A 14,608-nucleotide genomic window follows, 5' to 3' on the forward strand; every position below is an offset into this window, starting at 1 on the left:
TGTCTGGCATTTGGGATTAGTAGACTAAGGCACAAATACAGTCCTTAGAGACAGTCAGATGAGGCCACATTTAGCGAGCCAGATGAGGTCTCATTCTCTCCAATGCTCAGAGCAGGTTCTGCCAATCTGATTGCTTCTATGTTTCTTTTTCTTCCATTCTTGTCAGAACATGTGAGCACATCTCTTAAAAGTCATTCCTGTCTCACTCTTTCTCTTCTTATTGGGTAAAGTTCTGTATCCTCAAAGTTTGCCCAGTAGGTCCCATAGGATCTGAGTTTGTTCTCATCTACTCTACTTATACTTGCTTTCTTTGCTGTCCTCGAAATATTCTAAACACACACACACACACACACACACACACACACACACACACACACACACACACAGCCCTGACCTCTGCAGGAGTTGCTTTGTCACTTTCTGCAGATCTCTGCTGAAGCATCATTTTATCACTAAGTTTATCTGGCCATCTAGCCTAAGTCTTCTTACAGCTCTACTTTTACTAAAAGATTTTATTGAAAAGACAGATTTATTGTCACTAAATTAGCCTCCCTCCCTCATCTGCCTCCCTCCACAAGTGGCAGCTGCAAAGAAGAGGATGTGTATGACTCAATCCCTTTCCCCCCAGTACTTAGGATGTTGCTTGTTATGTGGACAGTCTCAATACACTCTTTCTTAAAAATTGTCAGAATAATGTATAGAGGGATTACCGGTATATTCATCAGGTAGTGGGTGCATTACTTTTCACACATTGCTGCCCCTTCTCATGTTTTTGCCCATTTCCCTTCCCCCACTCCTTCCAATCATCTTGTTTTCCCCCTTTCCTTCCCTATTTCAAATACAATATACAGGTAACAAAGTCAGATACAGTAACAACATGAGAATAACCATAAAGGCAAAAAAAGAGAAGATAAATAACATAGCACATTAAGAACAACAATCACGGGCCGGGAGTTTGGCCTAGTGGTTAAAGTGCTTGCCTAGCATGCATGAAGACCCAGGTTCGATTCCTCGGTACCACATACATAGAAAAAAGCCGGAAGTGGTGCTGAGGCTCAAGTGGTAGAGCTCTAGCTTTGAGAAAATCCAAGGACAGTGCCTCAGGCCCTGAGCTCAAGCTCAGGACTGGCAAAAACAAAACAAAACAAAACAACAATCACACAGGATGATGCTCTTGTTTTCATATCCTAGAGTTCATTTCATTTAGTCTCATCCTGTATGACTTTATGTACCTAGGTTTTAAGCTACTATGATCTCTGGTAGGAGAGCCCTAGATGTGTGTTAATCATTACAAATGAGGGAAACCATTGAGCCTATGTTTCTTTTGAACTAAATGAGTGATTAATTACCATGCACAGGATTTTAGGAGACCAATAAGAAAGGTACATGACGCATCCTAGAAGAGACAAAAGTGATCAGAAAAGATTTTATTAAGAGAGTAATGTTTAAATTGAGTCTTCATTCACTTTTAAAATGCAGATATTCATTTAGTAAACATTGTATTTACTGAATATATAAATTCGTTTCCATAGTTTTCCTAGGCATCAGGTACCACTTCAGTACCACGAATGTAACTTTTAGGAGGACAGATGAGTACTTGTACTCATGAAACTTGTAATCTACTGGGAGAAAGACAATAAAGACACCAATATGCAGGTAAACAAGAAAAACATCTGCTATTGACATATGTTACATAAAGAACTCAGGTAACATGGCAGGTTATAAAGGAAGCATCTCTAGGGTTGCTAGAGGAGGCCTAAAGGCAGAGAACACAACTAGAGCAAAATTCTCATGGTGGAAAACGTTGGAAAGCCCAGCAGCCAAAAGCAGCACATACAGGTGTATAAAGAATACTGGGCAAGCCAGCGAGGGGGCAACGAGAAATCAAATGGAAGAATCTTAAGGATGAGCACCATAAAAGGGGTGAACTAGGGATAAATCTGAGAGAAAGAACTGCGGGTGGGGCTAGCAGCATAAGCAAAGGACCCTGGATATGAATCCTTTCCTGGGTTCAATGCATAAGCAAAGACAGACTTTGGAATATTGTGGATCCTCTTAAAGTGTCTGGCATTGTATTTGGCTATTGTTGAGGAAAGAGAACAGTCTTTTAGAAAACATACCTTCTTAGAGAAGAACTATAAATGACATCTCATAAAACTATATCACAAGTACAGTTGTAGAAGATTTGGATATTGTTTGAACTCCTGTTAAGCATACAGCTGGGAAGCAAACACAGCCATGCATATTTAACTTTACTCTAAATACCATTGCACATACAGAAGCTGTTGTCATCACTGGCTTCGACACTGAAATACAGGATGCATAGGAAAGTTGCTCCAGTATTGGCTTCACCTTCAGTAGTTTTCCTTTGGTTATCTTGGTCTTTTCCCATGTTTACTTCTAGTTTAGATAATATGCTTTTCTTTCCTCTTTTTCTATTTCAACTAATCCCAGTTACCTCTACAATGTCATGCTTCTTGGAGGCCTCTTTGTAACTCAACAACTTCCCCTGTCTTCTGACAAAAATGATGCAAAACGAACTCAAAGAAGGGACTAATATGTTTGAACATATTTTCCCATTATGGTAATTGAGTCCCTGTGGAGTGTTGAAGGCTTTGGAAATATTGACAGATTCGAATTTTTTTTTTAACAATTGATCCTTTTATCAGTAGAACCAGATTCCTCAGAGAAGTCATTGCTAAATTCAGGACAAGGAATTTCATTTAGATTACCAGTTTGTCAAGTAAATGGCAACTTAGGAGAATGTATTTAATGTGTGGGTCACAACAGCCCATTGCTGACTGATGTGCATTGAGATGGAAGCCATTTAGAGGAAAATACTTTCTACTTTTATTAGAAGCCTTCATTGGATACACTGAGATAAAATAGTTAGCTAAGAGGCAAATATATAGGGAAATTTTTTTCTCTTGGCAATAGTTCATTGTGTATTTTTGTGCCCCAAACTTTTATTACATATTCATTATTTGACACAGAAATGTATCGTTGAGGTAATCTCAAATAGTTAAGACTTCCAGGGTAAACAAGGCTGAAAAGTTCTGAATAAATAATATTATCTGTTTCAGGAACTATTTACTTTTTTCAAGTTCCAGATGTTTAAATCACATCCAATGTCTTTATTACTTTTCTCTCAGGTGGCATAATCAATGGTGTATAAAAATGTCAGGCTTCATGAATTTCTGCAGTTATGTGTAGAGTAATTATCTTTGAAGTACACACACACCTACACACACATACACACACACACACACGCACACACACACATGTTTTTGGTAAAAAGGTAAAAGGGTCTAGAATACTTTAATATCTATCCAATACAGTTTGAATTAAAACTAAAAGGTATAGGCTATTCTGTTGAAAGGAAGTATTTTGAGAAAGTTGCCACTGATTAGAGATCATCTTCTTAGGGATCATAATTTAAGCTTCAAGGTAGATAGCAGTTATGATCAATTAAACAAATAAATTTGGGTTAAGTAAAAAGATGGGCCAATACTAGGGCCTATTCCAGGCAGGATCCAAGAAGCACAGAACTGAAATATAGCACATCAAAAGTAAGTATTCGATTTCCATTTTCCAATGTTTCATTTTGCCCATGCTTAAAGAAATGAAATTCTTCAGAGTTTAAGCTTTTGTCTGTCACACCCAAATTGTGACAATAAACATACACAACACATTCAGCTGACATAATTAAAAAAAAACATTAGTATTAGTTACCTGAAATTCCAATCCATAGTTCTCTCGGCAGAACTCTCTTAGTTTAGGATAAACATTTTCTCGTAGTGCCTGCCTTTCTGCTCCCGTATCTGCAGTAGAAAAGCAAACAAAAAGAAGGTAAGTATGTGCACATACATATCTTTTTTTGTGGGGGGGAAGCTTGCTATTATCATCAATTTAACCAAGTTGGGGTGCTAAGTTATTTGTCTGTTCAGAGATCCATCTAGTAGGCATGCACAAAAAGCCCCAAGATGGAGGAGAACCAAATTTCTCAGCTGTGTGGTCAACAGGGCTGAGAATTCACAGGTGATTCTTCCTGCTTTTGTAGGGGTTGTACATCAAACTCTTAATAAGCCACGATGACACTGTCTTTAGAGGAAATAGAAGTAAACATTATAAAGATGAAAGGTGTCTTAGCCACATGTCTACCCACATGTTGGTTATTTATTGATTTACAAAAAGTCTAGATTATATAATTATTTCCTAGGGTAATAATGGTTAGAAATAATAATGTTTCTTTTATTTCAAAATATAGCCCCAGCTTTTCATGAGATCTGTGCAGTAATTAGGAGAGGCACATTATGGGAATAGAGATTGAAAGCTAACAGATCCTACTCTTTGTAGACTCAGTAGTGGTTTTAATAAAGTTCCACTATACTACCTTGGGCTTAGAAACTTCCTGCTTCTCAGAGCTAGAAAATGTTGTATACATGCTACACCAAGTTTGAAATAAATGCATATCTTCTCCTTAAAAAAAAGAAGAAACAGAGAACTTGAAACTAGAATAAGCTTCACATGTTCTGTGTTAAACATTTTGCAGAGAGAGAGAGATTCCAAAATCTTCTATGTGGTTCAATGATAAGATTCTCCTCTATGATGGTGACATGCTAAAGTTCTTTCTAAGAAGGGTTGACTCCTGGCCAACTAACTTTATTCAAATGGGAGAAACAGAGTTCCAAAACTTATAGGGAGAAAAAAGACTGACGAAGAGAGAACATGGTCAAGATAGTTTTTTTTCCATCTTTCTTTTATTCATATATTTTTTATTGTAATTAATAGAAGGGTTACATTATATTCACCTGATAGACGGTGTATTACTTCACAAACATTGATACCCTTCTCATGTCTTGGTCCCTATTTCCCTCCCCTCACCCCTGTCCCTCATCTTGTTTTCCTCCCATCCCTATCCTATTTCAAATAGCCAAATAAACATATATACAATATATCAGATAACAATTGAGATTCTGTAACAATATGAGATAATCAAGGGACAGCAAAAGAGCTGAGAGATAACAAAATACATTAAGGACAACAATCATTCATTATATGGCTTTTGTTTCTGTATCCTAATAAGATAGTTTATGTATGCATGACAAAACAGAACACTGCAAGTTGTTGAGATAGTTTGCAAAGAGGGCTAAATAGAAGAATGGGAGTGACTGGGCTCTGTGGTGTTGTGTATGCATAAATGGGCATGCAGAAATGAAATCCCACTGTGCAACAATTAATGCTAATAATAAATGTAAAAAAATAAATCTGCTGGTACCTCACGGTTATAATCCTAGCTATTCAGGAATCTTATCTCCAACTTAACTATCCAAAAAAAGAAAAAAACTGGAAGTAGATCTGTGGCTCAGGTGGAAGCGTACTAACATTGAGTAAAAAGCTCAGAGCCAGAAAACAGTGTTTTCAAGGAGTTGGGAGAGTCAGAGGAACACAAGGCTTCAGATTTGTAACCTCAACAAATAGATCAAATGGGTCCTATGGTATCATGACACTGCCAGCAGAGTATATTAGGCTTTTATATAATTTATATAATCCTGTATCAGACATCCATCCTCTCCTCCCCCATTTCAAAAGCTTAAAACATTAACTTTGAAAATAAATCTAATCATAGTCAAGCCATCTTTGAGAGGTCTTAGCACATTTTTAAAGTCTAAAACCAACAAAGTATCATTAAAAATACTGCAACAGAGGGAGGTTGGAAATATATTACAGAGGGATTTGTGTTAGGAAATTCTAGAAATTAGTATCTCTATATGAGGTAATTATGGGATGACAAAAGGGAGAGAAATTTATTGTTTCTAAAAATAGTGTTATTATGGCTCTATTGAGATGTGGATTACAATGGTGAGGAGGAAAAGACTACAATATTATAGTACCATCACTAACATCATTTACTGGTTGTGGGCTAAGCATTTTAACATTTTTTGCAAGTGCTGGGGCTTGAACTCAGGGTCTGGGCACTGTCCTTGAGCTTTCTCAGGACTAGTGCTCTACCACTTGAACCACAGCACCACTTCTGGCTTTTTTTTCTGTGTATGTGGTACTGAGGAATTGAACCCAGGGCTATGTGCATGCTAGGCAAATGCTCTACTACTAGGCTATGCTCCTGACTCCTGTTAAGCCTTTTTATGTGTATTTTCTTAGGTAATGACAACCTATGAAATAGGTAAAATTAGTAGTGTGTTTTAATTGGAGAAAAGCGAAGGACAGAGATGTTAGTTAATTTGTCCAGGTCATATGACCAGAGACTTGGAGAACCAGGATAGAATCCAGGAGGCCATGAGAGGGGATATGCAACTGGGACTAGAAAGAGCCCTTGAAAAGTGAGTTCAATTACTGTATGAGATGGCTAAGGGATGTAGAAATCTTGAGTGTGTGAAATCTAAAAAAAACAACTAAGTTAGGGTTGAGGTGTTAGAGCTCAATGGGAGAGTACTTGCTTAGTATTTAGGCAGGCATGGATTCCATCTCTAGCATCACAAACCAGAGTAAAATAAAATAAGTTATTCTTAGTAGATCCTGTTCTATTATATACTCCTTACCAGCTTATGTCAGTTATACAGGGGGGATAGTTATGTTTCATATTCACATGTTTACACTGTATTCCAATCAGTTCCACCTTATTACATTCCTTGCTCTATTTTTACAGTCCTAGCTTTTTTTTTTTTGCCAGTCCTGGGCTTGAGCTCAGGGCCTGAGCACTGTCCTTGGGTTTTCTCAAGGCTAGAGCTCTACCACTTGAGCCTCAGCACCACTTCCTGCTTTTTTCTATGTGTGTAGTACCGAGGAATCAAACCTGGGTCTTCATGCATGCTAGGCAAGCACTAGGCCAAACTCCCGGCCCTACAGTCCTAGCTTTTTTGTTTCATTTTCATAGTTGTGAATAATTGATTTTTATCAGTATTCTCTTCTCCATCAGCATACCCTCATCCTTCAAGTCCCTACCCACCTACAGAATTTATCGCCTGCTACCCTTTCTTGACCAATGGATTTCAATGTGTTTTTCTATGCTGCCCTTGTATATGCTTGCAATGTGTTAAAAAGATATTCATCTTTTCTTTTCCCAATATCATCTCTTTTACTCCTGAATCGTCTCTTATATCTGATGCAAGTTTAGACACGGAAGTAATTATGTATATGGATGTGTTTGCTTGTGTATATACATATATATACACATACATACACATGTATATATGTTTATATAAGCATATCCCTATATATGTTTTTAAGGTCTCGCTTCCACATATGAGTAAAACTATAAAATATTTTGGTTTTTGAGCTTGTTTTGTTTTTGTCAATATGATGTCCTTTAGTTACATTTATTTCCCTAAAAATGACATCTGAATTTTTGTTATGGCCATGTAATGTTCCACAGGATACACATCATATGGCTTTTTAAATCCATTCTTGTTGAACACTTTGTTTTTTTCCCATTGTTTAGCTATTGTGAGCAATGCTGTATTAAACATGGATACGTGGAGTCTCTCCTTTGGTGATGTGCCCAGTAATGGTATGGTGGTGCCCTAAGGAAGATCTACTTTTAGTAGATCATTTTAATCTTTGAGGAACCTCCTTAGTCATTTCCACAGATGGCGCACTAGTTTACATTCTACCAAGGGGGTATGAGGCGCCATCCTCTTTTCCTGAATATTCTTCAGCATTTGTTGTTTCTTTGATGGCTGTCACTTGGGCCAGTGGGGTATCTTAGTGTGGATTTGATTTACAGTTTCTTTACAGCTAAAGGCACATTGCTGCATACCTCTACTGGTCATCTGTATTTCTTCTTTTAAGATCTACCCATTCAGTTTGATTGGCCATTTGCTGCTTGGATCATCTGCTCTTTTGCTGTTTATTTTATATATTATTTATTATCAATTTATTTTTGTTTGAAAACCCTGAAAAACAGAGGAGTTGCAGTTACATAAGAGAGGCACAGTACATTTCCTTTTGGACAATGTCATGCCTTCCTTCACTCTCCCCCATTTTTTCCTCCCACGTCACCTATAAGTTGTATAGTTCAATTTCGACATAATGTCCAGGAAGCACCACTGCTGTTCATTATTGATTCTTAACCAGCCAACCCATCAAAAAAGTTCTGTCATTCGTATCTCTTGTAAATAAGTCATTTTTCTTCTCTCACCTCTGTGAGTACACTCCCCTCTCATCTGAAATCTATTTCTTTTTTTTGAAGACTTGCCTCCTTCAATCCATATGACAGAGCTGTCAGACTCATCTTAAAAAAATAACCAGATTGTTTCAAACCCTTTATCAGCTCTTTGTGCAACTTGGAACAAAATCCACACTGCTTTGGTTAAATGTTGTCTCTCCTTGAGCTCCTCTCCTACCACTTTCCCTGCTCATGACACTGAAGGCTACATTTTATTACTTGATTCTGGATTATATTCCTACTCTGGGCCTTCACTCCTGCTAGGTCTCCTTCCTGGAATGCCTGGTCCTGTGATAAGCTCATCCATCTCCTTCTATCTCAGAGCAGAACCAATGCCACCAACTCAGAAAGGTTTTCTTTGGCCTCTCACCTGTAGGAGATAGCAATCCACCTTTCACTTCTTTGTTTGGAATCTCCTACATGGCTTGCTTCTATTGTGATTTGTTTACTATCCATCTCATCCATAAACATGTGAGCTCAGAGGGATTAGGAACTTTCTTTTGTCTTATTCTCCGCTTCCATCCCAGTGAACTGAGTGTCATGCTCAATTAATGAACAGGGATAAAAATATCTACCAGTGATAAAACTGAGATGATTAGGGGGGGGTGGGGGAGGTGGGAAACAGGGACAAAAATATAAGGGGTATCAATGTGTGAGAAGTAATGCACCCTCTAGTTGATGAATGTAACTGTAACCCCTCTATACATTAAGAAATAAGACAATAAGAAAAAACAATATATGCAAAAAGCAAACACACACACACACACACACACAGTGAGCTGAGAGGCCGCCATGTTTATCTTCAAAACTAAATAGACTTCTCACTTTGCAACTCATCCCTGCACAGTTCCAAATAAAAACAATATAATGTGAAACTCTGGAAAATTAAACGATGGGGTTTAGAAATTTGGTGTCATGAGGTAAATGAATGAAATACTGATTTCTTTTCTAGTTTCTGTGTTTCTGGCAGAATATGATACATTTTTTTTAACCAAGCTATTTTGATTCTTTCTAAATCCTTCTAAGTACATGAACATATTTGCTAGGCATTATGTGCTCTTGTAGTACAGAAATGACTCAGATTTCCCCCATATTTGTATTAATATAGGATGATTGGCTCCGGAAATGGAAAAGTAATTAAGTCAGAATGAATTATGATGGGTGACAAATAAGCTAGCTTAATTAAATAAAAAAGGCCTGATTCATGCTCAACAGCAAATCTGGGTGGTTGACAAATGAAAACATCTGAATGTCATAGACAGGAAAAATTAACTCAAAGAATCTCGTACATACAAAGGGATCTCAGAGGGTAGATCAGAGGCCAGGTGTGTCACCCTCATCTTTTATCCGATCATTACATCTGTTTGCATCCCCTCAGTTCCTCAGTGCTTTGAAAAGGTACATTGACACTTGGGCTGCACTGTCTGCTAGCTTTTTAAGGAGTTGCTTTCTACACGATCCCTTAATGGTATCAGAGTTAAAGTCTGCACACAGTTTTGGAATTACCACATTGGCAGTGCATTAGTTGAGGAGAATTATTAGTCAAAATCATTTTCTTTGAAATGTTTTGATTTTACCTCATGGGTTTTGATTGATTCCAAGTGTTTATTAAAACCGAGAGTGCTGAAATGACAGTATTGGAAAGAATCCGCATATAGTTCCTGCCTCACTCAAGCTTATGCCTATGAGTACTAGATTAAATCATATCATTTTTTTTCCAACCTGTTTACAGCTCAGGTCTACTTAAGACCAACCCTGTGTTCTTTACTGTGCCTATCATTCTAGACCAGAATCCCCATAGGTTGTTGTCTGTATATCTTTTCTTACTTTAGCTCTTTAGCCAATGATTCACATAAATAGTATGTCTAGGTTTTTGGTTGCTACTTAAGTTGTCATTTGTTTACTTCTCCAAATGTAGTTTTTTTCTCATAGCTCATTGATAAATCTTCTGTAATTCATCACACACACACACACACACACACACACACACCATCTCTTTTTATATTAATTGTAGCAAATTTTGTCAATTTCATGCCACGATTATCTTTGGAGTTTGACTATTCTGTTTTCACACCCACTTTCTTTTAATCAGTATAAAACATGAAAAAAATGAAATATTTCATTTCTAGAAGGATGCATGAGATTAGGCAGAGACAGTACTTTAAGAACTAATGGTTTTGAATATTAGCATTTCTAAGATTAGATAGTTCTCAGATTCAGGAAAGCCAAAACATTTTAGGCAAAGCACATTAAAATATTTCATATAAAACTAGAAATTCCATTTCATATGAAAATAAAGAACACAAAGCATAATAGAAGGTAGTAAAAACAGTCAGGGGAGGGAGACTGATTATTCAGATAATTATAATAGTCAGCTGACTTCTATTCTAGGTAGTTAAAACTTGGCTGTTGTAAAAATCAGAAGACTATACAGTATTAATCTGAATAGAATGCATACTAGATACAAAAGTGATTTAGACACAAAAATTGGAAAAAGATTCTACCAGATCTATGACTTGAAAATGAACAGAATTCAGACAATGTGTAGGCTACAAATAAACTCTCTTACTGGAGAAAAACAACCAAATTTATTATGGGAAGGAAAATAAAGCTTCTTTGGGAAAGGGGAAAATACATCACATTATAGCAACTGGACCAAATTACCAAGGATCTTCAAAGTGAAAAGCCTGGACTTAGTGAAATGGGATAGAAATAAGAATGGGCAGAAGAGTTACTCATATAGCTTTTGTTCTTTCTGGTAATCTGGAGTATCATGTTTGTTCTAGACATATTTCACTATCAATGAATTCTCTTGATAAACTGGATTAATTATGGTGAGTGATAGTTTTAGTGCATTGTTAGTTTTAGTTTTCTAGAGTCATTTTTCTCATGTGATCATCAGGGAAATTGGCCTATCACTTTGTTTTTGTTACGTCCTTGTCTGGTTTTGGTATCAATGTAATACTGGCCTCAGAGAATTCATTTAAAAGAATCTTTATTTGTTTTTATTTTTTGGAGTGATTTGAAATGAATTGTTAGTTTTTTTATTACTTGTTTTGTATAAATCAGCTGTAAAACCATCAGGTCCCAAACTTTTCTCCAATGAAAGGTATTTTGTTATTGATTTAATGTCATTCCTATTTATTATTATTATTTTTTTACAATGTCATAGTCTTTTATTTCTTTATTTCCCTACATCACAAAATATAGCCCCTAGAATAATGCCTGCCAGGACTTAGGAAAGAAATCTTTGCTGTGTTTTATATTGTAGGGAAAAAATACTTCAGTTTTGAAACAGCTACTATGACATTAGCAGGAGGTTTTTAAAGATGTCATTTATTTGCTCAGATTCTATTTTTCATAAAAGACTGCTGGATTTTGTCAAATGACTTTTCATCATCTACTGAGATAAGCTGTACTATCACTTTTTTTTAAATCTTGGCTAATGCGGTATGGCCTGTTGTAGTCATTGATGGATGAATGTTAAGTCAACCTGGATTTATTGAAATAAATTCCTACTTTATGATATATTATTTAATTTGCTGAAATTTTGTTAAAGGTTTTAAAAATTTTATTTTATTGTTGGGGTAATGTATAGAGGGGTAACAGTTACATTTGTCAGGTAGTGGGTACATTACTTCTCACACATTGATACCCCTTCTCATGCTTTGGTCCCCGTTTCTCTCCCCCCATCCCTTTCTCTTTATAAAGTCCTTTTAAAAACCTGAACAAAAAGAAAAGGGAAAGAAGCAGAAGGAAACACTTTGCGTAATAGATTTGATGAAGAAACTGAACTGGAGAGTATGTCTGAAATAAATACAGAAATCAGAAGTGAGGTGAGGAAAGACTATTCTTTGTGACAATAGGAAAAGCAAGGGTGGAAATGAGAGAAAGCTAAGAGGACAAAAATGGAGATAAACCAAGTAAAGGCATAATATTGCTCATAAGGATTGCTTAAATATCAAGTCTTTGTACATATTCTGGCCTTTACAAATCTCAGAGAATTACTATCTTTCTCACTTGAATCAAGTAAATATAAAATAGTCTTCATATAGCATCTCAGGAAAAGATAGGTGAATCATAACTGACATCATCATTTTCTCCATCCTCATCATAACCATCATCATTATCTCATCATACTCAAGGGATTACATTGTTTTTCTGAAACTATTTTCCATCACAATTGATAGCTATTTTATGGGAAAACAATTTGAGAGGAATATGCTGTTCCTCCTCAACCTTCACTGATGATCCTAGTCTCAATAAATTACGCTTCCCAATAATAACCTTCCATTTCCAATGTGTTGTTTCTCAATGGACTTTTTATTGATATGAAGAGCTCTGTCATTTCTCTTCCACCTACCTGCCTTTTTAATCATCTACCACCTGCTTATTCATCTAGATACAGGTTTACCCACTTCTGTAATTTGCTTATGCTAGTTGCAAAGAACAAAACAGAAATTAATCATCAAGTGAGAGGCAGTCGCTAACTGCCACCAAATGGGACTCTCAAGTAGAAGATGATGTATTTCTGTTGATGATAAACAATTTCACAGAGTGTCAATATTAAGCAAGTCACTCATCACAATGAGGCCAGGAAAGAAAAGAAGCTTTCTCTATAATCACATATAGACACAGCAGAAACAAGAACAAAGATGGTAACAAAAGACAGTAACAAAATAACAAAATAACAAAGACAAAAGCATTGGTCCAGATCACAAACCCTGAATAGACGTTCATTGTTCCTGGGTGATATGAGTGACAGCCATATTCTTCCAAGACATTTTTTATGTCCACATGAAAGATGTTATTTCTTAACATGTAATTAAATTAATTTTATTTGAGAAAGAATATATACTTCATAAAAACTACTAACACATGCAATCATGAAACTGTCCCTGTTTTCTGAGAGCCGCTCTTTCAGAATATACCTATAATCCTAGCTACTCAGAAGGCTGAGACCTGAGTATCTAGGTTGGAAGCCAGCCAGGGCAAGAAAGTTCAGGAAACTCTTCAATTAACCATTAAAGCAGGAAGTGGTCTGTGGCTCCAGAGGTAGAGTACTAGTCTTGAGCAAAAAGCTCCAAGATCCGCTAGGAGTGGTAGAGTGCTTGCCTAGCATGCATGAAGACCCAGGTTCGATTCCTCAGTACCACATACACAGAAAAAGGAGGAAGTGGTGCTGTGACTCAAATGGTAGAGCTCTAGCCTTGAGAAAGTTCAGGGATAGTGCTCAGGTCTTGACTTCAAGCCCCATGACTGGCCATAAAAGCAACGCAAACCAAAACAACTCTAAGATTCCACCTCACTCCAATTAGAATGACCAGGATCAAGAAAACTAATAACAGGTGCTGCAGGGGATGTGGCCAGGATGGATCACTACTACACTGTTGATGGGAGTGCAAACTCATTCAATCACTATGGAAAGCAGTATGGCAGTTCCTCAAAAGACTAAACATAGAGCTCCCCTATGACCCAGCATTTCCACTACTTGGCATTTACCCAACCATCCAGAAACGAGGGCATACTAAATCCACTAGCACAACAATGTTCATTGCAGCACTATTTACCATAGCAAAGATATGGAACCAACCAAGATGTCCCTCAGTTGATGAGTGGATAGACAAGATGTGGTATTTATACACAATGGAATTCTATACTGCCATCAGAAAGAATGACATTGCCCCATTTGTAAGGAAATGGAAAGACTTAGAAAAAATCCTATTAAGTGAAGTAAGCCAGACTCAAAGGAACATAGGCTCAATGGTTTCCCTCATTTGTAATAATCAGTAGAAACCATGGGCTCTCCTAGCAGAGATTTACAATAGAACAAAACCCAGATACATAAGGCCATATAGTATGATGCTAAATGAAAGGACCTCCAAGATATAGAAACAAATAATGAGTGATTGTTGTCCTTAACGTACTATGTTATCTCTCATCTCTTTTGCTGTCCCTTGGTTATCTTATATTGTTACAGTATCTCACTTTGTTATATGATATATTGGATATATTTGTATTTGGTTATTTGAAATCAGATGGGGAAGGGGGGAAAACAAGATGAGGGGTGGGGGTAGGGGGAAGCGAAATGGTGATCAAGACATGTGAAAGGGTATCAATGTATGTGAATTAATGCACCTCCTCTCTGGCAAATATCATGTAACCCTTCTATTAATTAAAATAAAAAATATGAAAAAAATTTATGGAAAAAAAAGAAAAGAAAAAGCTCCAAGACAATGCCCAAGCCCTGAAGGTCAGACCCCAGGACCAGCACAGACACACACACACACACACACACACACACACACACACACACACAGTTAAAAAAAGAAAACTACACAAAACCATACCAAAGACATTCTATAAGTAACTTGTCTGTTTCTCAGAAACAGTTTGAATGAAGACAAGATGAGGAACTATAAC

General features: G+C 36.8%; 1 protein-coding gene across 1 annotated transcript in view; it reads right to left on the reverse strand.

The window, feature by feature from the left end:
• Nwd2 (NACHT and WD repeat domain containing 2) overlaps window positions 1-14,608 on the reverse strand; it is a 124,001-nt gene that overhangs the window by 64,118 nt on the left and 45,275 nt on the right. Inside the window, exon 2 of the mRNA XM_090343729.1 lies at window positions 3,733-3,821. Coding sequence (XP_090199855.1) covers window positions 3,733-3,821 — 89 coding nt within the window. The remainder of the gene's footprint in view (window positions 1-3,732; window positions 3,822-14,608) is intronic.

Source organism: Megascapheus bottae, chromosome 13 (genome assembly GCF_031878675.1).
Source record: "Megascapheus bottae isolate mThoBot1 chromosome 13, mThoBot2.hap1, whole genome shotgun sequence".
Lineage (NCBI taxonomy): Eukaryota > Metazoa > Chordata > Mammalia > Rodentia > Geomyidae > Megascapheus > Megascapheus bottae.